Source organism: Opisthocomus hoazin, chromosome 9 (genome assembly GCF_030867145.1).
Source record: "Opisthocomus hoazin isolate bOpiHoa1 chromosome 9, bOpiHoa1.hap1, whole genome shotgun sequence".
NCBI lineage: Eukaryota > Metazoa > Chordata > Aves > Opisthocomiformes > Opisthocomidae > Opisthocomus > Opisthocomus hoazin.
In genome coordinates, this window is record NC_134422.1 from 13851420 (window position 1) to 13878755 (window position 27336).

The following is a 27336-nucleotide window of genomic DNA, read 5'->3' on the forward strand; positions in this document are numbered from 1 at the left end:
TCTTTATGTAGTTTTCTAGGCCTGGTGGATCTTGGACTGTGGTGATGGCTCGTGCCTTGTGTTGTGTCTTATTTTGGTAGGGACTGTATCTATCTAGAATATTTGGGTTGGAGCATTTAATGGACCCCTTCAACGCAGATAATGTCGCTTGCCTGATGTCTAAAGCCTTCCCTAGAACTACTCTGTGTATAAAACTTCCTGGAAGTCCTGCTTATTAGCAGGAACCCCCTGTTTCTCCCATAATCTTTCAAGATCTGATTTAGAAATATTTAATGCATGCTTTTCCCTACATATACTGTAAATAGTTGGTTTGGAGGTTCACTGCTCTGCTGACTGGCATAGTTAATGATACACGTATCCTGAAAGTCTTTGATGCTAGATCACTAGATCAAAAGAAAGAAAATAAAATTATTTTGGAAGGATCAGATTAATATAAATTTTTAAATTCTGTAGCACTTTTTAACCAAAGGATCTGGAATTACTCTCAGACCAACAAAATGACTAAACCCATCATTGAAGCATACTGCTTTCACCTGCTTGGACAATAAACTTGGCACAAATGTGTTCCTTTCTGTCAAGGGGTTTGGATTGCTTTAAATATTGATGCTGTGTTCTTCAGTCACCAGGCATTAAGGTGAATGGCTTTCCTCCCTGACAGCTCTTGCCTCGTGACCGTGCTGAGGGTAGGCCCTGCTGCACTCTGTCCTGCTGAGCCTTGCTGAGCTGCGTCCCTGCTTCAGTTGCGCTGGTCCAGATGGCCGTGTGTCACTGTGGCAGCCAGGTGCCACAAGCCCATGGGAGATAGGTCCCTTCCTGATGTCCTTCCTCACTTCACAAGCAGCAGTGTGTGTTGGTTCTTGGTGGTAGCCAGAACAGTCCTTTGCTCTCAGATAGAAAGTTCTCCAAACCTTGTTGGCAGAAGGTCTCTAATTTAAAAAAAAACAACAATCAAACACCTCCCCCCCCCCCCAAAACCAAGGTTAGACAGGAGGTAAGACTATGCCTCTCTCCTGCTTCCTTTGACTTGACATGTTTTCTTTCCCACTTGATCTTTCTGGAGCTGCAGAAATCACACCTTGTGGGTCTTGCATGAGAAGGTCATGCAGAGTACCCTGCCTCCATTCTGCCCCTGAATGGAAAAGAAAGTGCCCTGAAGGTACAAATGTTTGCTACAACAGTAGCAGAGAGGTTCTTTCTCGCTTCTGCTGTTCATGTGGAGAAGCTCTTCCTTCTTTTTTCTCCGCTGTTCGCTTCGCCAGCAGTTGCAGTAGATGGCTTGGTTCCTGGGGCGCATGGCTGTTGCTCTGCCTGCTGCCTTTGCCCACCACAGCTCTGGTAGCCCAAAGCTTTCACTTGCCATGCTGGTTTGGAGCTGCTTTGCCCTGCTGTGATGTGACTGAGCACAAGAGGCTGGTGTGCAGTATTGCCACTTCCGTTTGGAAGGAGAGGTACAGAACGAGTATTGGGAAAATGCTTCTACCAGACGTGGTGGGAGGGAGCCCTCATCTGTCTGCATGACTGAAGTAGGCTGGCAGGGAAGGTGACTCGGCAGCGGAGAGGAAATCCATGGTTATTTTTCACACTTTTCGTTTTCTGCCTTATGTTTCTGTGAAGCTGTAAGTCACTCCCAAAAGAATGGAGGCTGCTCTGCAAATTGCTGTTGAGGAGAAGGATTCTGTGCTATGTGGAAGAGGGGCTGAGCGGATTGCTTGCTAGCCTTGCTGCTTTAGACATGATTAAACTACTGCAGTTGGGGTTCTGTGTGTTCGAAGATTACAGTTACAAGTTAGAGACCATCTGTCTGGATTGCTGAACTGTGAGCAACTGAATGGGAACTGGATTTCTGCTGGTGTAAAGGTTTGCTGGGAAAGTAGGTGCCCTTGCAGGGATTAGCTCCAGGGGAAAAGGTGTTTTCCTTCTTGCTTGCATGTGCAGGTGTTCTAGCTAATGTCACACGCAGATGCTTCTCGGTCCATGCTAATGATGCCTTGTTCCCCCAGGTCTCAAGGAGGATATTTAAATGAGGGAGAAGTGTATTGGCAGGACTCAGTTACTGGGTCTTGTCTGTTCACCCAGTTCCTCAAACCACCACAGTGAATTCACTGAGGAGCCACAGGAGGGGCTTGGTTGCTGCTGAGCTGGCGGCATTAGCAGTTAATTGCAATTATGCCTCCAGTATTTTGGGCTCTTGGGAAATGACCAGAGGGCAGAGCCTTGCTATTTCCCCATCCCCGAACACATTGCATAGTCTGCGTTGGAAAGAAGAAAAATTCTGTTGCAGATCTTAAGCCAGCTAGTACCACTCCCAGTCTGACCTGTGAAGGAGCTGTGTGGATTTTATGTAATGTAAGAGGAGAGTGATAATGAAGAGTGGTTAATACTGAAGAGCCTGCCATTGACTCTTAGCTTGCAGCAAGCCCTTCTTCCTCCTTTGGTTGCTGAGGCTGTAAAACAGGGATGGTAACAACAAAATCCAGGTTTGCAGGCCACAGGTCAGCACCACAAGCAAGCTTTTCTGTGTAGGTAGAATAGCAGTCCAGTGTATTTGCAGGGTGGCTCGTAAGATCAAGGTTTGGGTACCTTGCAGACACCGGCAGACTTTTTTCAATGTTTCAATCCTGCTTGCGGTGTTTGCAGGCAAAGAAGATACAGGCCTTGCTTGTAGGAGGTTGTGCTCTACGTTAGAGGAAGCAAGAGGAGACACTGTTGCAGCAGCAGTGCAGAGTGGCCTCCTTGGAACTTTCTTTCCTGTTTGTGCAAGAAATCTGTGCAGGGGAAAGCGCTGGAGAAAGTCTGTTGGAACGTTCAGAGACTGCGTATGACTTTTTAGGAAACCTTAACCATGAGCTAGGCTCTGATTTTCTCCTGTGGTTTTTAGATGTGTAGGCATGGCGATAACGTGGTATGAGTACTACATCGTATTGTGTATGACCAGCCTGTGGTAATGAATGCGTTTTGGTGGCCTCTACTGTTATGGTATTCAGGCTATCCATAGAAGAAGAAAGATCTCTTGAGATAAGGTTATTTTAAAATAAAGTTTCTCTTTCCAGGTAACTTGGGCTGTTTAATATCCACACTTGTATGAGGAGCAGTGAGTCTGTTTTGCAAGGCCTGGGAGCACAGGTTGTGGACCTCACAGCCTGAGTCAGCAGAGGTACAAGGCTGGTGCTTTGTGCAGGAACTGGGCTGTTACAGACTTGGGTCCAGCTGACAGCTCTGCCACTGACTGATGGTACACAGTGTCCAAGTGCATGATGTCTTTCCCTCCTCCTGAGTCTGTTCTTTAGGGAAAACATGGTGATTATTAAATTGAGGATACTGATTGTGTAATCCAATTGTAGTGATTTGAAACTGGGGGCTGATGTCAAGACCTCTGTAGTTGGTGGAGGATGTGTAACTTTTGATCAGGTTGTTTCTTGCCCCCTCCGGAGCCAGCAGCTAAGAATGTTGTGTGAATGCTGATTAGCATAGACCTCACCTTGGGGTTTCATTGCGTGGTGAACCTTAGCTACGCAGAGGGAAGACACTGCAATATTGTAAGTCTTGGGAAATTGTGCAAATTCCCTTTTTGACACATTTTCATACAGTTTTATTTAAACTTGTCCCTAATGAGCTAAACCACTACAAGCCTAAAGTGAATTTTATGTTGATTTGAGTGACCCAGGGACTTTATTACAAGGTTTAGCTCACTTAGTGTTGCGTTAATGGGTTGAGTTTAACTGTGAAAGGGCTGTGTACTCTTTTGGCTTTAGCAGCAGGTCTTGCTGTGGCAAAGTGGCACAACTGAGTCGCACTGAGATGGAAACCAGGACAGAGCATGCTGAATATGTGAACATTGATTCCCTTTCATGTGGTGTCCAGCGTGTGTGATCTGTGAAGTTAAATGTATGGGTGATTAGAAAGCTGTTCTGAACAGCCAAAAGTTTATTAAGACTTATTGTTTGCTGTTGAATAATGGATGTCACAAGTATGAGATGTTTTACTGGGTCTTGGAGCAGCTCAGCATGATAGAATCCGCATGCTTCCTTGCGTGTTGCTTGTAGCAAGGAGGAAGCTCATTCGTGTTCTCTGTGAGCGAGCATTTCCCTGGTTTGTTCTTCCAAGAAATCTCATGATGTGCATGCTTCGTACTGCACAAAGCTGAGCCCAAAAGAAGTTTCATCAAGAAGAAAATTCTGTTTGTGTTAGTCGGGGTCATTGGTGTAGAGTTAGTTAAGGATCCTGCAGGGAAAGAAAGGAAGGATATGGTTTGGGATTCAGACACGGGAGGAGTCGTCTAAGGTTCACCTTAGCTTTTATATACTTCGTGCTTGTACATCAATCTTGAGTTGAGTGAGTGTTGGAAAGTTTTGTTAACCAGGGTGTCAGCCTCACCCTGGGGAGCAGCTTCTGTTTGCCAGGGTGATTTATGTCCACAGTGGATTGCTAATAAGAGTCTGTTGTCGCTTTGCTTTCTGTTGTTCATGAAGGATGTTTACCAGCTAGTAACATAACTTATTTTGCTGATACTGTATTTCTAATGACAAGGAGGAAATTTTGAGGCTTTGTAGATATTGTAATATAAGGGACTTCAGGAAATAGTCAAATGCAGTTTCTTGTTCACAGAAGACAACTAAATGTGCCCAGATGTCTTCTCTCAGATGTTTATCCAACCTATGCTTAAAATACATCATTTGAAGATTTCCCAGCCTCCTGAATTAGTCTGTTCCAGTGCCCCTCTGCAATTCATGCTTAAATTTCCTTTGTAGCTAATCTAAGAGGATTTATCTTCATCCTTCTCCTGGAGGACATGGGCAAAGTTGATTACCACCCTGGTTTAAGTCTATGCCAGCAAAATATCTTCAATACAGTTCCCACTATGACTGTTTACCTGTCTGCAACATGAGGGTGGTGGCTGGTGCTTTGTTCTGTAGTGTATTGGCAGAGCTTTGTCTGTGCAAAGGCGTCCTCTAATTGCTAGATCTGGCATGATTCTGGGGTAAGGGCAGCTGGCTCTTTTCATCCCACAAAGGTGATAAGTAATTGGAGGGTAGAGAACAACAACCTCCTGGTTTGTAGATAGATTTGCGCAAAGGCAGAGGCCTTGCTTATGCCTCCCTTTGACTGAGGGATCATGTGCCCTTGGAGGTGTAACATCTTTGTTTTTTAATGAAGATCTAAAGTAATCTTTAGCCATTTTACGCTTGCTGCTCTGGTTTCCAGCTTCTGTAGCAGTGTCATTAACAAAGAGGAGGTGGGGGGAGATGTGGGATGGAGCTTTAAAGGCACTGTCGTGGGCAGAAATACTTTTTGTAATCTCTAGAAAGGCACAGCATGTGGCAGGGAAAAGAGCACGCTGGCAGATGGGGCGAGTGCAGCTACAGTCATACTAAGTTGACAGTGTTGTGAAGCTTGCATGCTGTGGCAGACAAGTGGGTCACAATGTTGATTTGTCACCCTGGGCAGGAACTTCTGCTGCGATGAAGAATGTGATGATATGAACTAAAGGCATTTCTAGGAAGGGGACCAGTAGAAGTTGGTAGAAATCATCTGTGTGCACAGAGAATTTTGCCCTCGGAGATAGGCGGTTCAATTCAGTGTCCTGTGGGTGAACTTCTTGCATGTACAGCGTGGAAAGCAATAGTGGAGAAGATAAGTGGTCTCGGAGGCTTGTTCTCTTGGCTGCAGCAGAAGTGTCCTGGACAAGTCAGCTGGGCTGTAGTTTCCCTTGGTGGTCATTGTGCTTAGAAAGTGTCTTAGTCATGTGAGCTACATGGCAGAAGTGACTGGTGGTGGTAACAGTGCTTTGGTTTGTGACTGTGTCTGTTTAGTGGTCATGGTCTTTCCTGTCCATTCGTTGGTGGAGGTACCTTTTTGGTACCTTGCTTAGCTTTGCAGGATGAGTACACCTTGCACATGCACTGAGGCTGAACGGCAGCATGCTGCTGTATTGATAGAGGCCAGATGAATACAGTGAGAGCTTGGAAGGAGCAAGCAATGGCTTTTAGGCCTGCCTTAAAAGAAGTTCCTGAGCTGCGATTATGTGAGCAGAGAACTGGTTTGACTTGTGCTCTGCTGCTTTCTCTTGGTGGGGCAGGAGAGCTGCAGCATGTCTGTCAGCTCCCTCCTGAGTGTGGCCTGTGCTGGGCTTGCTCTTGGCTTAGCGTGGTTGTGGGTGCAGCTATGTCCAGGGAGTGGAGGCTGTGGAGGTTTGAGTTCAAAATCCTCCAGCCATTGTCTGCCTGTTAATTACCACCAGGCTCTACCATGGGACCTTGAACACATAAACCTGCCTTTCCTTAGACTTAACCAAAACTCAGAAGACTGAAGGTGTGGGAGGCACCGTTGTGATGGGCCCTGATGGGAGGTGCAAGTGCTGGGTCCACTTGAACTGGCCTTCAAGCTTTTACTAAGTGGGCATGGTGGTAAAACCATTCACTTGGGGCTGTTTAGGCAGAACATAATTTGTAGCAAAAATGAACTACTAGTTATGTTGTAACAGTTTCTTTCTAACAATCGATGTTATGTGGGCTAGGTCCTGGGTTCCTCACCCCAGAGGCTGAATTACGATCTCTTCTACTCTTGCAGCTTGACCCCTCCCAGGCTTCGTGCAGTTTGCCCGCTGCTGTCTGCTGTGGTTGCAGGAATGTGGGGTGGAGATGATTCAGACCCGCATATCCTGTGCAGGGGATGAAGACCTGACCAGAGGCTTGGGAGGCAGAGCAGGGAGCCTAGTCCTGGCTCCGTTGCAGGTCTCTTTTGTGGTGCCCAGAGTCAGCTGGGAGCACACCGGTTCCTCTCTGTAATCAGAAACAAAATTTCTTCATGTCCTTGCAGAGACAGCGTAGGCTGTAAGGGTGCTATTTGCCTGTATGCCGCTTTACACAGGTGAAAGGAACAACGAGATCGGTGCTGGTGTTGATTCGTGGTATATCCCTTCTCAGACTCTCCGAAGTAGGGATTTTGGACTAAGCTCTGAGGAGCAGAGAACGAGATTGCTTTCCATGGGTATTTTGCCTGGGACCTTGTGTTTCTTGCTGGGGACAAGTGATAAAAGAGTTGTTTATGCTGCCGTATCCTAACTTCTAGTCCTAATTTTCTAGTGATCAAGAAGAATTTTATGGAAAAATAATGCAACTGAATTAATCTGTGTTGCAAAATGGTTTCCACTATCTTGGATTATGTAGTGAGTCACTTAAAGAAATCACCAAAGCCTATCTAAGGTCAGCACATAACTGGGCAACTCTTTAAAAAGCATATGATCCACCTAGTAGAGTGAAGTAGTTTGGTAGCTAAAAATCTGTTCTGGAATTCTCTTTTCCCTGCCTAATGCAATTTAGGTGATCTTTAAGGTCTGAATTAAGTCATCAATAGGTAAGAAACATGCGATGACTGCTGATTCCCCTGTTCTGTTTCTGAGAAGAATGTGAGTGCAGACAGCTGGCTTCAGATTCTGTGTTTATGCCAGTCTAGTGGGTCAGAATCTGGTCTGTAGCGGCAAATGTGAAATCCTTACCATTGCTTGATTAAAAAGTCGAGATACGTCAAAAACTGTGCAGGGCCTGTGCATCTCTTGCAGTTCTTTTCTTTAAAGAAAGAGTTAACGAAGATTTTCTGCTTTGCTTCCGTGTTGCTTTGTTTGTGGCATCTTCTTTGATGTATGAATTTGAAGACAAGGAACAGAATGTATATATGCGCTCTCATATTTCAAGTCCTTTGAAGCAGGGAGGAGAAATCTCTTTAAATGGTGATGTGAGTGTACGAGTAGCTCTGCATGGGGTTTTTTTTCTGCATGTATAGATCTTAGGCTGAACTTCATTTAAGTGGACTGCATGCTGGCACAGTCCCAACACTGCAGGCAAATGTACATGAAGTAGCCACATAATCTTTCCAACATACAGACAGTAGTGCTAGACCTCAAACTATCAAGTTTGTGATAGTAATAATGCTCTGGAGTTCCAGATGAGGGTATGAAAGTTCTTGAAAAGCACTAGTTTGTTTTGTATCTTGCTAGGGTGCAGGAAAGTGCTATTCATTTACAGGAGGAAAAAGGTGAAGGGCAAGAAGAGATGTAACTGTAGCTGGGTCCCCTTCCTAATCAGCTGGTGGTGTTCATTTTGTGGAAGATCTGGCAACTGATCTGCTTGACTTTTCTTACACAGTCTGTGCTGAAGAAAAAGCAGCCACTTGATCTCTGACCTGTACCACAGGTGGTGTTATCAGGAAAGCATGTTATGTTATTTGGTGTTATCCTTTGGCATCGCCATATCTTAACTCCTCTTTCTCTAAAGGATGTTTTCTAGTCTGACAGAGTTACTCTCTGTGAAACTAAATCTCCATTTCTTCTGAAATAGTCTCTGTGCCGTAGACTGCAAGAGACCTGCCAGCAGCAATCCCTCCTCCTTCCTGAACAGAGCTGCTGTTGACAGTGATAGAGGAATAGTAATTGCAGCCTGTCACTGTGTGTGACTGAACTTTTTACCTTCATCGGATGATGTCAGGTTAAACAAAACCTCCTGGATAAATAAACCAAAAGCCCAATGCTGCCACTTTGCTGAAAAGAATGTGCCAATTCCTGCTATGGCTGGCAATATTTGAACCTGACATGTGTGCTGATCTTGCTGCCTGATCCATGTTGCAGATCCTTTATATGAGCATGAAACTCTGTTGAAGTCCAAGATTGTCATGGATCAGATCGTGTAGCTGAAGTCTTTGAGGGCTGCAAATTGTTGTCTGGCTTATACTGCTGTATCTAGAGAAAGACTGAAAAAATAAAATCAGTTTTGCTGTTTCACAGTCTGCCAGCAAGGTCTTATTGGTGGTAACACAGAAGCTCGTTAAATCAATTAATGAATCGACAGGGTTGCTTCTAACTAGCATGTATATGACTATTTCAAGTTTTAATGAGCATCTGAAGTCAAAGACAGCTGAAGGCCTATATGTTAAGAATCCAGTAGATCAAAACGCTTTGCAGAAATGTAGCCAACATGATTTACTTTTGAATAGTGGGATGGGGATGTTGTTGAACTGGTTGGCCTTTGGAGACCCCTTCTAACCTGATTTTATTGGTGAGACCTATTGTTATGTTAAAGGTTAAAGAGCTGTTGTGTCTTTTAACTCCCTATGGAACGTGCAGTAGGACTGGATGGGATGGAAGGAAACAATCTGGCATCGTTTTCATGTCGGGTTAACGATGTCACACTGTCATGTCCAGCATTGTGTCTGTCTTCAGGATAACAAGACATCAGGTTTTCGTTCTGGGAGTTCTCAGAATGACCATGCTCTCCATTCTGTGTAGAATGTTGCTTTATTTAAGACAAAAACTAATGCTAATGGGGTGCTTTGATTTGGAGTAGGTCACTTCTGAAGTTACAGGAGCAGGAAGGCTTGCACAACTTCCAACCTGTATGAATAAAAAGAGATGAGACAGCATAGAATGAAGGGGTTTCAAAGATGTGAAGGGCACATTCAGACAGGTGTCGGTGCCTCTGAGTGCTATGTATTTTAGTTTAAGCTGGAACCTAATTTGTGGTTCAGAAAATTCCACCAAACCTCCCTTGCAATCTCTTGGAGACAAAAGTAAATAAATAAATCCACCTTTGAACCTGCCTGTGATGACCAGGGACAGCTGAGTCTCTTGAATCTCTTCCTTGGCAAATTACAAATATGTCTGTTTTTTAAACAAAATTTGTTGATTTTAACTAGATGGAACAATTTGGAAAAACTTGGAAAATTGTTGTTCCATTTCTCCTCTGCAGTGAAATGTAACTTGAATTCAGCAGGTTGCGTTTATTCTTCTTCAAAGTTGCTTTTTAGTGTTGCTTCAAGTTTCTGCAATGATGGGGCAAAAAAACTCACCCTCCCTGTGAAGCATGACACAGCCTTTTTTTTACTAAGCTGTATTTGGATTCTGAAGTTTTTTTATTTTTATAAAGGTATGCTGTGCTGTTAACTGCTTGCACAAATGCAATATCCTGTTCAGCATAAAGTTAGGGGGCTGATTCTTGTTAACAAGTGTTCAGTGAGAAAATAACAGAATTACAAAGCAAGGCATTGGATCTTCTAAAATCACACTTCATTCAGCTTGTTCTTTGTTATCTCAAAAATAATGATGGGAATTGTGAAGGAGAGAAGAAATTGGTAAAAACATTTCGAAAAGGTGAATGGGGCCTGCGCAGGAGGTACCTGCTTGGTTGGTCTGTGCTTTCCAGGGGTGTCAGCTGTTTGCATGGGCTGGGCTGAACAGAGTGGCTTCTTGCGTTACATTTATAGCTTCTGTTCCTCTGATGTATTTCAGTTTCTCAAAGAGTTCCATTTAAGACAATCCAAGAGCTAATGATATAGTTGAACATTTAATTAATTCCTTTCTTGTATTAATCCACAAGAATTTGTGGAAGCCTCTAGCATGAGGGATGCTTGTTTGTGTAGCTGTAGTGCTAGAGCATTGATAGGAACTGTTTGTCTGACTTGTTTGAATGTGTTTCTAGAGCTGGATGTAGAAGCCAAAATGTATGTGGTTTGTCCCTCTACTTTTCCAGTTGGTTTTCCACTTGTGCAATCCGCTGCTCAGATGGCTTGTTCTGTTCCCTTAGGAAAGTGCTGGCACCTTCAAGCAATGCAGGATGAAGAATTCCCTTCCCTTTAGGTGGTTTTTTTGTTTGTTCCCCCCACCCCGCCCTGTAAAGTGTTTTGCCAGTTCAACGGCTCTGGAGACTGGAGTGCTTCAGCCGTGGAACAGACACAGCATGGGTACTGACCGAGCTGAGCCTTACCAGTATCAGCCCACCCTTGTGTCTGAAGTTGGATTCTGAACCAGCTAGTGCCAGGCTGCTTGCCTAGGTCTGCCTGTGGCTGGGCTTCCATGAGGGCCAATTGCAGGAGTTTTTTGTAGCAGTGGGTTTCCAACAGGACTAGAACAGCCAGTATCACTCTTTCCAGCTGTCCTGTGGTGATGACTGTCACCTGTTTCAGACCTGGAATATCAGGTGTGTAGGATGATGTGGAGTGTTGTATGTACACGGGTGGGTTTTCTATACAGCTTGTTAGAAAACCCACAGGTACACAGCTCAACTGCAGTGCAAGCACATAGCACTTGGTGCATGTGTCCTGCTCTGCAACAGCTCTGCAGACATCTGCAGCCTCGCAGTGCTAAGGCAAGAAATCTACCCTGCGTCTGGGTGTCTCAGACACTAGATGTTTGTGGACAGGTAGCTTGCCTGAAGCTGCAAAAGCATTTTGGGTTTCTGACCACACGCCATGCACCAGTGTGGCCAAGGGTGTGCCCTAATTTGGATGCATTGTGCTTCGCTGTGCTGTCATATAATTGAGTGTCTGTTGGAAACAACTAAAAAGGCATCTGTTTTCAGTCTGAGAGGAAAACAGATGTTCTACTCTCTTGTGAGAGCTCAGTAGAGTGATGCTTCAGCTGTTATTCCAGACATCAGTGATGACAGCCAAAAAGGCAAAGGGACAGATGCATAGGTCAAAAGGAGTTGAGGAGAGGAAAATGTTTAGGAAGAAGACTGCTTATTTCCTGTGTGTGAAGTGGCGTGTGGGGTTTGGTTCTGGAGAGTGTGGAAAGCATTGCGCTCAAAGTTAGCATTAGCTTTTAAATAGGCAGGGACAAAATCTTTTTATCAATACGGATGCTGTTCCCTGGACCAGATAGATCAAATTCTTGGAAGATACCTACTTGCCAGGACTTAAAAGATACTAAAAGTGGTGCCTGACTTGCTCAAGAACTGTGCTGAGATCTGGGTGCAAGAGAGCCATAGTTGAGAGGCTTGTGTGGGTTACAGACCAGTTGGGGCTGCTGAGCCTGAAGCTGTGTTAGGAGGTCTGCAGGGTGCTAGGCCTGGGCCAGCCATGTCACTTCAGTCGAATGTCCTTGGCCCCTTGCAGGATGACATGATGGCTCAAGCAGAGGGTGCATGGTGACAGCTGCCTAGCTTGCAGATGGGCACTGGTGCATATCTGCTGATGTGAGGTCTGAATATAGCTTCAGTGGCACACTTGGGTGAGCAGGAGAGGACTGGGTCTGTCTCCTTCTGTGTTCCTGTGGCACTTGGTTTTCTGGGGTCTTGGTTTCAGCTGGAGTCACTGGTATAGCACTGATAGTAAACCTCTGGGAGCTTTCCCTTTCAGTTGTTTGACATGCATTGAAAAACAGCATTTAACTGTACCTTGGGGTGATGAGAGAAGAAGAAACTGATATAGTCAACAGCTTAAACCAGTAGCTCTGTCTTCACTGACCTGTGTTGACAGTACTGAATAGTAAGCTGTAGGAAGCATCACGTTTGCTCTATGGGCTGTGCTAGATCTTGTGGCTTCTGCAGATGCTGGGTTAGATCTAGCTCAGGTGCACCCCTCACTGGTGTAGGAGAGACTGAGAAGTATTTTAACCCATGCCTCTACGGTTCATCCTCTGGGGTTTCCTGAGGGTCAGAAAGGTGTGTTAAACGCACTGTCTCCTCTCCGATGCTCATCTGTGAAGGAAGACCTTGTGATGTACTGCTGAAGACTTCCCTTGAGGGTAGCGCTTGGCAATACCGCATGGGTCACTGCAGCTTCACCAGCCTGGAGGGGATGGGAGGAGAAGGTGTAGGTCCCACAGAGAAGGGCAGCATGTGTTGAGAGATCCTCCGTACTTGAAAATGATGCTACTTAGTCCCAGAGGCTGGTTTCTTTGTGCTTTTCAGCACATCTGGCTCTTTCCTGCATGTATGAGTCCCACTTTTCTGAAATCTCTCGAAACCCTGAATTTTAGTTTTGTCATGCAAGGTTTTGAAATTTTCTTCTTTTGTGATGCTAGGCACCGGAAGAGCCGTCCTTGATTTATGAACAGCACTTGTTGGGCCTGTCATATGTAAAACTTGCCTGAAGATCTGCGGGACATGCTGCAAGAGCATGTTTTAGTTTTTGCATGCTGGATTTTTTAATGGGAAGCTTTGCTTGGATTCTCTTGTTTCTGCTGTCTGCTGGGACAGCCAGCTCTGTCCTAGCCTCACGCTACAGGTTGTGTCTGTCTGCATTGAGAGGTGGTTTTCTTTTGGCTGCAAGTTTATATTGTCTTATAGTTGTAGGTGATAAGAATGTGAGGAGCCTCTTTCTGTGGTGAAGTGTAGTCGGACTTTCACCTTTTCTTCAACGGCACTTTCCAGAGTAGTACTTTGTGCTGTTCTTTCTAAACAGTTGAACCTTTTGGGCTCTTTGGGAACTATAAAATCAGTTGTGTATTTACTTGGCTGTTAGAGCACTACACTGCTAGCAGCACTTTCCAGCAGTTCTTTGCAATGGAAAGTGAAGAGAGGACTCTTCAGGTAGAAGCTGAGGGGGATTCCAGGTAGGGTTTTGGTAATTACTGAGGCTGGAATTTAGGCTGTAGAAGCCATTGCTCTTGTGTTACAAGGCTGTTAAAGGCTTTCCGGGTGGCTAGTTGGTCAGAGCTTCAGCTCTGCCAGTCTCTTCTGGGTGGAAATATTTCAGTGGGCTAAAGCAGCAGCTTGGCAAGAGTAGGATTCCTCCTGAAGTGATGCCTTCCTCTGGAGGAGGCATTCCCTCCTGCCACTGGTGGCCCCTTTCTCTCCTCAGCGTCTGTCTCCACTTACTTGGGCTATTGTCTGTCTTCCTGCAGCTAACAAAGGGATCTTGAACCTTTCTTCTCTGTTTCTCAGTGCACTTTGTTGTACAATTAGGCTGCTGTGGATTATGTCTGGAGCCCCTTCTCAAGCGTGTAGGAGCATATGGTAAGTGCCGAGCAGGCAGTCTGACTGCACAGGGCTGGGAACTGCTGTGGCAGCTTCAGATCCTGGGGTGTTTCCAGAGCTTTGTAAAGGCTGTGGCTACTGAAAAGGCTATTACACTCTTAATTGCATATGTTCTTTTCTTCCCAAACATGGCAAGAAAAAAGCTTCATTAGCTGCGATCTAGCAAGAGATGTCAGCATCTGGTAACTACCCTCTACCATACTGAAGTCAGCTCCTCACCACAGCAGCTGCTTGGCCTCCCTGAGAGATCCCCAGCTTTTCTTCACGTTACCAGCAGCTGGTGGGTCTTGGCTGTGTTTGCACCTACTGGTGCCCCCTCATGAGGCTGTCCATGTGGCTTGTCATCACTGCTTTGCAGGGTTGCTGTGCCTCGTGAAAGCTTATATTTAGTGGTGTAATCGGGAAGTGCAGGTGTTCAGAAGCGTGAGAACTGGTGGTCAAGGGGGGTAGCTGGATATTTGAGCATCCTCCGCGTTCTCACAACTCACATCCTCCCAGCTCTCCCATTCTCTTCAGTTCTTGAGCCCTAAGGGAGCAGCGAGGACTGTTGGTGATGATCTGCTAGGTTCTGTGTTTGCCTGTTTTCTTGCAGTTGCTGTCCAAACCCTCAGAAGCACTCCTGTTTCAGTTTTAAAATGTGCTGAGCACTTTCTATTCCTGTAGGGGTCAGTGCTTCTGTGCTGGGAGCTTTGAGGTGCTCCAGCTAATATGGTCTGCCTAAAGGCGGATTACTGGTGTGATTTCTTGCTTTCTCTGTGCACTGCAGCAGGCTTTTGCCTCTAACTGGAGTGGGAAGCACTTTTCTGAGGTAAACCAACCTGGTCTGTTGATAAGGCACATTGCTACACTAGCAATTTACTCGTTGCCATAATAAAGGCTTTCAGTTTTCCCATGAAAAATGAAGCAGGGCATTGCAATGGCTTTTTTCCTTTTCCTGACATATTCTTGTTGCTTTTCTGTAAGAGATCCTAGCACTCATTGTACAATGCTTCATTTTGCCTTGAACTCCTGACATGCAACTTGTCACCAAAGCTACAAGCTCATTCAAGGATGTGGTGGGCCTGATCCCCAGCTGATGCATACAGCATGATCTCATCAGTGCTCACAGAGCTACCTACATTCATTTTTCCTTCCTGGCTGAGGACCTGGCTGTAATTGCGCAGCTGAGGGCAATGGAACTGCACAGAATAGTGGCAGTGTTTGTGACTAAGATACTTAACTGCTTTGTGGTGAGGAACCAAAGGCAATAGCAGTTGGTAGTGCAGATGTTTTGATGTTGTTTTATGTGAAGACACTGAGCATTGAATACTGCTATACAGAGATCTGTACCTGTAAGGTGCTGCAAAAACAGGACTGCCTTTCTGAAACAACGTTTGCTGCTGCTGGTTTGGGGTAATTGAGACTCTACCTTGAACTGCAGAGTCTCCTGATGTATTACCACGAGTGCTGTTTCCCTGGAGACTGAGCACGGACTGTAGTTTGTGTCAGTAGTTATTTACCTGCTGTGCTGTCTGGAGCTTTGACCTTGCTCAGGCTAGAAAAGCCACCTGTGCTCCACAGCAGTGACTCTACGACTTGTGATTCTCTCTGTGTCCTGTGGGCAGAGCCCCATAGTTATATGCTGTTCCCTCTCCTCAGGGTTGTGCACAACCACGGAAGGACCAGTGCAGAATCTTTGCAAAAGAGGGTGAATTTGTTACTCAGAATCACAGAATGTTCGGGGTTGGAAGGGACCTCTGTGAGTCATCTAGTCCAACCCTCCTGCCGAAACAAGGTCACCTACAGCAGGCAGCAGACGACCTTGTCCAGGCAGGTCTTGAATATCTCCAGAGAAGGAGACTCCACAACCTCCCTGGGCAGCCTGTTCCAGTGCTCCGTCACCCTCAGAGGGAAGAAGTTCTTCCTCATGTTCAGACGGAACTTCCTGTGCTTCAGTTTGGGAACTCTTGAGAGCTCACCCCTTCAATTCTGTTGAGCAGGTGCAGGGAGCATTGTGGCTGGGGGCTGACTTGCTCCAGCTCTCTCACCTGGGATGTAATTGTCAGCTCTCCTGGAAGCCATGTCCACATTTCAGAATGACTGTGTTCTGTTAAGAATCCCCCCATTTTTCTGTGTGGAATTTCTGTAGCGATAACTTCTTGCACTGTGGTGCATTTCCTTGAATTGCTTTGAATTTCTTATGTATTCTGTCAAGTCTCTAGCTCTTACATCAGGAGACAACTGGATTTTTGTTGGCTTTTTTGCTGGATCCAGAAAATAGTTCTTGGGGGTGTTTTGCTGTTGCATAAGAAAGGTGCCCTTCTGTCCTAACAGTAGTTGTAAAAATACGTGCCTGTAGTGATAATTTCTGAATCAAACATAAATGAACTTAGTCCTTCCGGATTTATTTCACTCTAGAGCTATGCATTATTTACTGAGTTGCAAGTTGGACTTGGTGATCTTAAAGGTCTTTTCCAACCTTAATGATTCTATGATCTGTTCCCAGGTCTGTAAACGAAGGAGAATCTTGAATAACCAGGTTTTTGCTCATTTTACAAGTGCTGGTGGTTTCATTGGGTGTTTTGGTTCAGCCATCTCCATCAGTCCAGCCGAAAGCCCTGCCAGGCTGTCACTTGTCACATGGGCTTGCTAACTGTCCCACAGTGCTACACCATTGTAGGCTGGGTGAGCTGCCTTCAAATAAGCTGGTCCTCTGAATTTTGGGGTGAGCAATGGTCCTTAATTCGTAGATGGTTGTTCTTGATGTTTTTTTTACAAGTGGTAGTTTAACAGTGCTGAGATGTGCTCTGAGCTCTGTTGTGTTGGAATAGTGGAGGGATTAGAGAGGCAGGCTGATGGCACTCTTCCCTGCTCTCCAGTCCCAGGAGACCTGTGCGAAGTTGTGTTGCTCCTTGTGTTGTACAAGTGAGGCATTTGCCAGAGGCTCAGGTGGCTGGGACAGTAGTGTGGGGACTCTGCGGTAGTACTGGCTGTCAGACTCAGATGGCTGGCAAGGGTCACGGGAGCACAGGCTGGTATTGGCGTGGAGGTGCAGGGAAGATAAACTTTCAGGACGGTGTTGAACAGAGCCTAGGACTGAGGGGAGACCATGAGTAGCGGAGATGTGGGAACCTGTCTGAGTGGAGATGCGCAGGGCAGTCGGCACCTCCTGGATTTTCCTTTGACAGTGGCACGGCAGAGACAGTGTGAGCAGCCTGGGCATCACCACCCTTAGAGAGGGCGGTTGTCATGGGCCAGTGTACAGCAGGGATGGATTCTCAGTGGGGAGGGAAGAGCCAGGTATCTCTGGATGTACAGCCAGGAGAAGAGAAAAGGTCCTCAAGCATGAGGCAGGAGAGAGGGGGAAAAGGTATACAGAAATGAAAGCTGTTACGTGGTTTAAATCCTGTCAGGTCTGTTAAATGTGCTGCTAGTCTGATTTGCTGAACAGTTGCATGCTGTGCTGTAAGGAGCCCCTTGATGCTGATATGTTCCAGTGTGCAGGATTTGGCCTCCCTGCTAGGGAAGAACAGAGTGCCAGGGATGTTCCTGACCCGCTGTGACTGTTCTCAGCCATAGGCACTGTCTGTGTTTGATCTGGTATTGCTTAGCGTAATTCCCTGCTCTGGGTAGAATAACTCTGATCAGCTGCATAGGAGGGCAGAAAAATCCTCTGAAAGGTTTCTGTAGCTCTTTCCCATTCTTCTAAATCTAAAACAGATGCCTGGCCTCTCATCAGTGTCTTAAAACAGAAGAAGAGTCACTGTAAGGTTACTCTGTTTGGAAAATTTGATTCCCACATTAAGTAGTTATTCCTGGGCTCTTTCTCTAGAGCCATGAGATACCACCCGCGATTTGCCATTCAATACAGCAGTGCCTCGAGAGAGTGGCTGCTTGGTTTGGATGTATGGACCACAATCTCTGGGAGTGGCAAACATGCCCCTTTTATTTGTCATCATCTACAGACAGATTTCTGTGATATTTTGGAAAATGTAACCATTTGAAGTCTTCCCATGTTCAGCTTGTAGTGATGCCAGTAAAACCAGTTGTGCTACTGTTGCAGCCACCTTGTTTGCTGGTGTTGGTTTTGCAAACAGTGTTGTAGAGAATAGCTCACATGACCAGTGTCTGTGCTAGGGTCGTTGGGCTGGGGCGATGCACTGGCGTTGCCAGTGCGGGTGGGATCCTGCCTTGGAACATGAAATGTTAACTGCTGGAACGGCAGGAGGAGGAGATGGACTCCTCCAGGGTGGATCTGGTTATACTCGTGTGCAGGTGGAATACTGCAGTCAGTATTTCATAAACTTAATTTCATGTTTCTGTATCTGCCAGGAGTTTTTATTACTGCTGTCCTGACCCAAAATAAATACCTGACTTCAAACCTAAATTTGCAAATGTCAGCTAACTTTAGCTATTGCTTGGTCTTGGGTGCCCGGTTCAGTTGTGGTGGATGTTTCATATCTTGAGGAATTAGAGCTGCTCCTTGTCTGACTGATTAGCACTAGTCATCAGTCACTGAGGTAGAAGAACATCAGTGCTTGTCTCAAGCTTCTCAGTATGTAGCCTGAAGCGTTCTCCTCTTTCATAAATATTAAGTTTACTTAAAGTATGCAAGTGCTTCGCTATGTCTTTGTTTATGAATCCAAAAGATTAGAAAAGCAAGTATTCAAAAAACCTGGTTGTCTTCTCATGAGTTTTTTTGCACTTTGAGGTATCGAAGTTTATGCTTTTCCACCTCCCTCCTCTTATCCAAGAAAGACCTCACAGACAGACTCCAAAGTGAGATGGCCAGGCTGTGTCACCAGACTGCTGGAGATGAGGAAACTGAGCATGAAGCAAGCTGGTGACTCTTTGCCTGCAGCATTCCCACGCGGGTCCCAGGCTGCCAGGCGTGGAGGGTCCGGTAGGGAGCCAGTCGGCAGGGAGGTGCTGCTCAGCCTGTTGCTGGCTCCCTGCAACGGACACGGGGTCTGAGTTTGTACCGCAGCGTGCGCGTCTCTGCTGCACGGGCACGGTGCGGAGCGGAGCAAAGGGCTTGTCCCTTGTCTGCCGCATTCCGGAGTGGCTGTGCTGGTGCTGGCTGCTGTGGTAGCCCCAGGCTGTGATTCACTCTGGTCACTTTGTGCTGGGTCAGCTGGTGCTGGATGGTGCAGCTTGCTTTCTTGCCCTTTTATGGGAGTGCATTTAGGTGTGTCTTGTTTTAGGCTGTGTTGGATGCATTTGTCCACCATGCTTGGTGAGCATTTACTGTTAGAGCAGATGGTGGTAGTCTGGCTGCTCTCTGATATGTGGAGATGCCTGCAGGCCTTTCGGCACCACCCAGGTATTAAAGGGCAGATGCTTTGACTTCTTTGAAGTAAGTTTTTGATGACTTCTTAAAAAAATAGTATTTTCTGTATTGGGAAAGGCTGTGTTGCATCCTTGGAACTAACAAGGGCCTTGTTTACTGGGAATGATGGTGCCTTGAGACCTGGCAGCTGGAGGGAGGCAGGAGAAGGGCTTGCTGACAGCCCTTAGCTCCTATGGAAAGTACTGAGACATTACAAAGCAGCAGCAGATGCCAACAGAGCTGTATTGGCACAAATTGCTTTACTCACTGTCTTGGGGAACCTCCGGAGTCAGCTAAGCAAAGCAGCATAGCCGCAGACCTGGGGCTGTGCCTCTGTGTTTCTGCAGTGGGTTTGGGAGCCCTGAGGCCACCCTTTGTGGGGCCTGTATAAAGCCGGGACTAAAAGCAGCAGCTGCTGACCTGGTATGTTCTTGGTTGAGTGCTGGGGGCCTCTGTGCTGCTAGAGATGCTGGTGGGTTGAGCCCGACCTTCCCTGGAGCATGAACTGAGACTTGTGCCCATCTGGAGGCCTGGAACGGCTCCGCAGTTATCGGCACTGCAGTGTTGTGTGGAATTTCGGGTGGAGAGCTGCCCTTACTGTGCCCCGGCGTGGTGCCGTGCCGCAGGCTGGCTTCCCCGGGGAGGGGTGTGCTGTGAGGTGGCAGCCGCTGACAGGGCCCAGGGCTGCTCCGGCCCCGCCTGACAGCTGCCCCTCCTGCTCGTCGACCTGTGCCGATCTGGGCAGCGCTGGAGTAACCGCTTGGCGTTGGCTGTAGTGAGCTCTGCAGCGCGGTCAGTCCGATGGAGCAAGGGCTGGAATTCAACCCATTCTGTGTGCGTTCACCCGTCATGCCCCGGGTTTTCTGTTGTCTGTCTCTAACAGATCCGCTGGATCCCAGTCCGTACACAATTTCAGCTTCCCACCTCTGCTCTCCCAGTCAGCAGTCTGAGGCAGGTGGCACACTGGGGTTGATGTGCCTCCCAGCACGGGAGGGAGCAGCACTCGCTCACCCCCCGTGGCTGTCCCCTCAGTAGCTGTCCAAGCTGCCGCTGTAATCCCTGTGCTCACGAGCTCTCCGTTTCCATAAGCACAACAGCAACAAGTCCGGGGAGGCTTAGCTCGTCGGTGCTGCGTGCTGCTGGGGGCAGCGTGCGGGGCAGCTGGCTGTGCCTGCGCGGTGCATGTGGCTCCTTCAGCGTCCGAGGGCCGGGTTCCCCTCGCCCTTCCCGGCCGGTGGAGGAAGAGACGGCGCGTTAAAAAGATGTTACGAGGAGTGGCGCGGCTGACGGACCTGTTCCTGTGGCGGGAGAGGAGCGCAGGGGCTGTGCAGGGGCGGCGGTGTTGGGGAGGTCCCGCGGCGGGCAGTCCCCTGCTGCTGGGGCTGAGCTCGGCCTGAGGGGGCGCTAACACACCCCGCCCGCGCGCTGGAACCAGACCCTTTCTGCGCGGACCGGAGCGTGGCTCGCAAGGGCCGGTGGCGCGTGGGCCGCCCGTCCCCTATGCGGAGCGCTGCTGGTGGCGGTGGGAGGGGGCAAGGCGGCCGGGCGAGCACAGCAGCCGTGGTGGGGGCGAACGCGCCGGGCACGCGCCGCGGTGCGAGGTTCCAAAAATTGCGCCGCGCGCGAGGCGGGCGCTGCAGTGTTGTTTCAGGCGTTAGCAGTGCTGCCCTCACCACGCGTTCATCGAGCAGCCGCGCAACCCCGAGATAAGGATGGTTACTGGGCTTTTCTGCGCAGCCGCCGCTAGGGGAAAGCGAACCGCGCCTTCGGTGAGGGCGAGGGGCAGGCGCGGCCGCCGGACCCGCTCCCCCGCCGCCCGGCTCGGGGGCGCGCTGCGCTCGGGCGCGGCCTGGAGAGCGGCGTCTCTGTCTCGACTCCGGCTCCGGTTTGCGGCCTTTTTGTCGACGGCGGCGGCGCTACCCAGAGTGCTCTGCGCCAGCCGGGCGTCTATTTGCATAGGGGGCTGGCCAGCCGCGCCGGGCGGTGGCGGCGGAGCGCGCCCCCTGCTGTCCGGCGCGGCTCCCGGCAGCAGCCGCGTCCGTACGTATGGATATCGTACATATGGATATTATGTACGTGCCGGGAGCGGGGCTGTCCGTAACGCTTCCAGGGGTTGCGAACCGCAGGGCCTCGGCGGAAGGTGACTGAGAGCTGTCGTGACCTGCCCCTGCAGGTGTTGCCCCTCGCCAGTGTTGCGTACAGGAGCGGCACGGCATGTTCAGATCCGAAGCACTGGTGTTGTCCTGTTAACAGAAGGAGTTAACCGGAGTGGGTTTTCTGCTCAGCAGCCTGCCCTGAAGCTTCTCCCAAACAAGGTGCCTTTCCCCAGGTTTCGATTCTGCCATAAAATGTTGGGTTTAATTTCTGCCAGTGCGTAATTAGGCAGCCGCTAGTGCACACCGTTTTCTAGTTATTAGTGTAACAATTGCAATTAATTAGAAATGTTTCAGCAAATGCTGAAATTGTCGTGCCAAGTGGCGGTATCTACATTGCGTGTACGTGCAAATGTATCGCTGAGCACCAGTTACAGTTGTTGGCTCTGTCCAGTTCTTGGCAGTGAATTTTGCCTCTTAAATCTCGCAGGGAGCAGGAGCTTGGGGGGTTTTCTGCTTGTAAAGCACTCGGCTGGCCTGTCGGAAGCCGTGCGAGGGAGATCTGCGTGGGTCTGCGCAGCCCCCCGCCCGGGGAAGGGCCCCAGCCCCTGGGGGCGAAGGGCTGCGCGCTCAGAGCCGTCTGTCCTCTGCTCGCAGGTCGTCCTCCTGGGGATCGACATCCTTTCGGCACTGGTGTCCCGCCTGCAGGATCGCTTCAAGGCCCAGATTGGCACAGGTAAGGGGTCTGTGGGGAGGGGGGGGGGATGTCGTTGTCGCTCTGGTGGGATCCCGTCTGGCCTTGCACAGAGAGCTGCCACTCTCCCCAGGAGAGCACCCGGGAGGCTCTTGGTGGCTTTGGGCTCTGCTGAAGGGTGGGAGGGCTCGTCCCTCCGTCAGGCAGGGGCAGAGCAGAGAGGCTGTGCCACTGCCGTAGTTTCCGTCTGAGGGATTTGGATGTTCCTGTCTTCTTTCCTCAGTGCTGCCAAGTTTGCTTGATAGGCTGGGAGACTCTAAGGACTCGGTGAGGGAGCAGGATCAGACCTTGCTGCTAAAAATCATGGAACAAGCTGCTAACCCTCAGGTATGCTCGACAGCCCTTAGCAGCGTGAGTGACTGACTGACAGCTTTAAAGAGAGAACTTCTTTCTGTCAGAGGGTTTTCTCCTGTGGCTCTGTGTCTGAAAAGGCTTCATCTCCATACGCCTCATTATGAGCTATCTGCTTTGCTTGAGAATGCTGTTGCGTGTCAGGATGCACATGGGAGTGTGAGTGTCGGTGGGTTTCCCCAAGGATGGGCTGGGTGGGTGCCGGAGCAGTTGTTCAGGGTCTTTGGAAGGTACTTGCTTGCTGTCAGCAGAAGCATTATTTTAGCTAGTGGGGAGGTTCTGTGAAGGCAGCACACAGCAAAGAACTAGATCTAAAAGTGTCTTTCTACTTGCTGTCCTATTCTGCGTGGACGGGTGTAAAGCTTATATTGAAGCTCTGGAGGTGTTACGGTGTATGTCTGCTGGAAGAAAGAATCTGTCTCTTCCCCCACCTCCCTTTTTCCTGTCTCACCTTCTTTTGTCTTCCCCAGTACGTGTGGGACAGGATGCTGGGAGGATTCAAACACAAGAATTTCCGGACGAGAGAAGGGATTTGCCTCTGCCTTATTGCAACGCTCAATGCGTAAGTCGGAACCTCCTGCAAACCCACGTTATGTACACAAGCCTGCTGTGTGATTCACACTGCTTTTTTGTTCTTCATTCCCAGATCTGGAGCTCAGAGCTTAACACTGAGTAAGATAGTGCCACATATATGTAACTTACTTGGAGATCCAAACAGCCAGGTAAGCTTTTGCTGGGAGTCACGTCTCAAGGTTGTGCTGATTGCGTTGTTGGTGAGCGGGGCTCTGCCTTCGGGCTGGTAAATTAGGGAATTGTGCTGCTGGTGGCGAACCCTGAACAGTGGTGTTCACGAAGAGCCTGTGGCTGGTTTTGAAGAGGTGTGATTTGAAGTAGGCCTAAACTAGCACATCAATTACTCCAAGAGTTCCACAGAACAACATGAATCTGCAGATGAGGTGAACAGAGCAGGAAACCTTTGTGGGAAGGGAGCGCCTGTGCCTTACAGCCCGAATTCAGGGGATGCTGCAGGGATCCCTCTGGGCTCAGTGTAGCACCCTTCACCCTCGGAAAAGAACCAGTCTGGGTGGGGAGGGCGAATGGGACCAGTTGGACAGCCTGGTCACATGCACTGCCAGGAGGTGTATGTGGAGATCCTGAATACGGGGTGGAGGGACAGCAAGCTGTATAGGAACCTTAAATCAGCAATGCAAGACAAATGAAAATACATGGGATCACAGAATGTTTTAGGTTGGAAGGGACCTTATGGATCATCTCATTCCAACCACCCTGCCATGGGCAGGGACACCTTCTGCTAGAGCAGGTTGCTCAAAGCCCCATCCAACTGACCTTGAGCGCTACCAGGGATGGGACATCCACAGCCTCTCTGGGCAAACTCTGCCAGAACCTCAGCACCCTCAAAGTAAAGAATTTCTTTCTTGTATCTAATCTAAATCTACCCTCTTTTGGTTGAATTTTACATGCCAAAAACTCCTCTGTTACTTTTGCATACTTTTTGTCTTGCCCTGGACAGGACCTAATCTGAAATTAGATGCAGGTATGGGAGGTTAGTGAGAAGAAAGGGACAGGAAGCAGGGTTCAAGCTTATGTCAAGTAACATGTGTGCGAGCAGTTTTTGAGTATCCCTGTTGCCCTCCAGCATGGGTGACACACATGTCAGAGGGCACCAAGACACGCCATCCCTTCGCGCTGCCTCTTCGGTGTGCCTGGCACTGCTCGTTACCGCAGCACCCTGCTACAGGGGGAGGTGAGGAGATGAGGCTGATCTCTTGCCCCTTCTCCTGGGTCTGGTTCCTCTTCCCCGGGCAGCCTGTCCCCATGCTGCTCGGACGAGGGTCGCTGTCACAGGGGGTCCCAGGGCTGCTGCGGTGCTGCCGGAGCCTCCGCCTGGGCTCCGGAGACCCGGTGCTTGGTCACTGCTGTCCTTTCTTGGCGAGAGGTGATGGAGATATGCTCATCCATCCAGGTCAGCCACGGTGCTTATCCCTTTTGTTGTGGGCATGGAAGCTCTTCCATTACTGCCCTTTTCAGAAAGAGTGGTTTTGTTGTTTTCAGCTAGTGCAGTCGTGTAACCCAGTGAGCATGTGGTATGACAACAGTAAACTGAGACCATTTTCCCAAAAATAAAATTGAGCGTTAAAGCTTTGTTATTGCTGCAGTAGGCTAAACCAAGTATGATAGCAGGGGCTCCTTGCCTTACCCAGTACGGGATTTACCCAGTCCTGCAACCACACCTCTGATTAACCTTACGCACGGAGTCAAGCCTTCCAGATCACGCCGCGAGGACCTCTGTGCCGTGGCTGGAGCGGGCAGGGGCACAGCAGAGCGTGTTGGCCTGCCTGGCTGCCTTATCCCCGCTGCCGGTGTGTGTTGGCAGGGAACGAGGGTGGGCCAGGGTCTGCATGTCCAGGAGCTGGGGACAGCAGGGTCCCTCCCGAGCCGTGCCCGGGAGCTCTGCCTGGTGGTGTGCGGGGCTGGGGGGCAGGTGGGAGGGAGGCACGGCTGCCCAGCGAGGGCTGGCGTGAGTGAGGGCAGCGGTTTGGAAACTGGCACTGACCCGTTGGATGGGAAGGCTCCGGAGCGGGAGAACGGGATAAGATGAGTGTTAGGCATTTTCTGGCTAGGAAGCGGGATACATGTGCCTGCCTGTGGACTCCCACCTATAGGCGGTTCTAGCTTGTGCCCACAAAACATCCTAAGTCTGGTCCCGATGTGTGCGGGTGCTTTGGTAGCTTCCAGGCCATCTTCTGAGAAGTGCGTGGCTCCATAGGTATTTCTGTCGGCAGAGCAGATAGTTTATCTTCTCTGCCTGCTGTGTCTGGTGAAGGAAAGGGGGTTCAGTACAGGAAGGAGACGCTTCAGTCAGATTTGTGGCTCTTCTGTTTGGTGGAGGGAAGGACGTGCTTAGCAATTTCTTGCAAATCAGTTTGGAAGACATGCAATGTTCATGGTGCCTGGGGTGATTGATTAGTCCTCCCTCCATATTTGGTTATCAACACAAAAGCATATGCTTGTAAGGTGGCATTAAAAATCATTTTGTTTTATAATGTATTAGCAATATAAGGTCTGTGCATGTCTCCCTCCTTGCTTTTTTTCATCCAGTAAATAGACCTGTTGCACACAGTGACTGGAGTTCAGCAAAGGCAGCCGAGCTGCCCATGTGTCGCTATGTATGAAACCTCTCAGCTTACATCTTCACTGCCTTTTTAATTAAATTAGACCTGCTGATACTGCTAATATCTGAAATGCAGGGATGGAAGCTCTTTCATGAACTCTGCGGTAATGTGTCTAGTGGCAACTGTTGTTGAGAAATATGCAAGTTTCTTTCTAAGACATAGAACAGGGATTTATTTATTTAAATTATAAAGATGATTGATTTCTCTCATATCTCTCATTCAGGTTCGAGATGCAGCAATAAACAGCCTTGTGGAAATTTACAGGCATGTTGGTGAACGTGTAAGGGCTGATCTCAGTAAAAAAGGATTACCCCAATCTCGGTAAGTTGAGAGTGTCCTTATGTCTTCACTATTTTTGGGCTGCTTTTTATTACCTTCTTTCAGAAGCTGCATGGTTGAATTTTTTCCTGTGATCAAGGTTTGTCTTTTTTTGTCCTACGAACACTCAGGTTTCACTTAGTGTGCATCCTGTACCTTTGCCCAAGTATGCCACAGCGTCTTTGAAAAAAACAATAAAATTATTGTGGATGTGTAGTTAACTGATTTCAGGTTTAATATGGTGTTTTTCCTGTATGTTCTGCATGCGTGGAGAGGACACTTCAGAGTAGCCTGTGTTTATGCAACTTAGAATGCTGTCATAAAGAGAAAAACCCACAGTCAATATCATCAGTTCCAAGGCTTCATTTAAAAAAAAAAAACAAAAAAAACAAAAAAACAAAAAGCCGCACCAAAACCAAAGCCCCGTCCCTCTGCTTCTGCCACTTTGGGTGCAGTAAGAAAGCTGCCCTGCATCTTGCCACAACCCTCAGGTCGCGGGGTGAAGCACAGACCTGAGGACGGAGTAGCTGGCAGTGTGTCAGTGCCCAGAGGGAGGAGGAGGCTGCTTCGGAGGTGGGGTGCACGTAGGGGGAGGCAGGGCTGGTGCCTCTTTTTCTCCACTGGAAACATCTGCTGCCATGACGTGGCTGAAAGTAATAAACTCTGTGGAGGAGTAATGTGATGTGATAAGGATCTTCTGCTCCACCAGGCCTGTGACACGAATGGGAAAGCAGTGTCGGCCAAAGACAAATTGTAGAGGTTTTTTTGGGGGGTGTTTTGTGGTATTTCGGCAAAGAGTTAAGATAGGCAAAGTGGTAATGAACTGGGAGTGCATCTACAATTAGACATGTCACATCACTAGTAATGTATTTCTGATTGTATCTCTTACATCTCTCTCGTATCAGTTGCTCAGTTTTTCGTATCAGCTGTTGCATGTTGTGATTATTTTTTGAATTTCGAAGTGACTTCCCTCCACACTGACATTTTTGACAGTGCTCCCAATGAACTGGGTAAAGCAAAATTTGTCCTATAGCATCTTAAATTAGAAGATTCCTGCAAATCAAATTCAGCTGTTCATTGTGTATTTCTTTTAACTTTCAAACAGGTTGAATGTAATTTTTACGAAATTTGATGAGGTCCAAAAATCTGGAAACATGATCCAGAGTTCAGGCGGTGAGTAGAAGTGCTTGTATTCTCTTTTTGGTGTCTTTAGCCATTTTCAGTTGGTGAGGTGTTCAAACGGACACAGAGCAAGCATTCTGTTAGGGAAAGCAAGTGTGGGTGATTGTTCAGAAGTATGCACGTAGCTTTTGCAGCAAAGATGATTGGTATTTAGTTAGTCTGCTGTCTTCCTAGTAGTATCAGAAGGAGAATGAAGCATAAGTTGTGAGAACAGAAGGTGTTGTTAGAGCTGTCCTTCTTTTCCTCTTGAGAGTCATCAGGGAAATACATATTTCAAGTCCATGCGCGTCTTTAAATTCTTCATAAGGTAAAACAAATAGTATTTTAAGAGAAGAAGCCTTTTCAGTTTAATGCCCTAAATAGCACAGAAAGTGTACATATTAATGTAGTA

General features: G+C 48.1%; 1 protein-coding gene and 1 non-coding gene across 30 annotated transcripts in view; one reads left to right on the forward strand and one right to left on the reverse strand.

The window, feature by feature from the left end:
• CLASP1 (cytoplasmic linker associated protein 1) overlaps positions 1–27336 on the forward strand; it is a 187902-nt gene that overhangs the window by 31573 nt on the left and 128993 nt on the right. For all 29 annotated transcript variants that reach the window (XM_075430615.1, XM_075430613.1, XM_075430616.1 and 26 more), the window contains 6 exons: positions 21804–21882; positions 22124–22227; positions 22722–22813; positions 22898–22973; positions 25669–25766; positions 26869–26936. In XM_075430615.1, coding sequence (XP_075286730.1) covers positions 21804–21882; positions 22124–22227; positions 22722–22813; positions 22898–22973; positions 25669–25766; positions 26869–26936 — 517 coding nt within the window. The remainder of the gene's footprint in view (positions 1–21803; positions 21883–22123; positions 22228–22721; positions 22814–22897; positions 22974–25668; positions 25767–26868; positions 26937–27336) is intronic.
• LOC142362469 (U4atac minor spliceosomal RNA) lies at positions 20654–20770 on the reverse strand. Its single transcript, XR_012765101.1, has one exon. It is a non-coding gene; the product is annotated as a U4atac minor spliceosomal RNA (small nuclear RNA).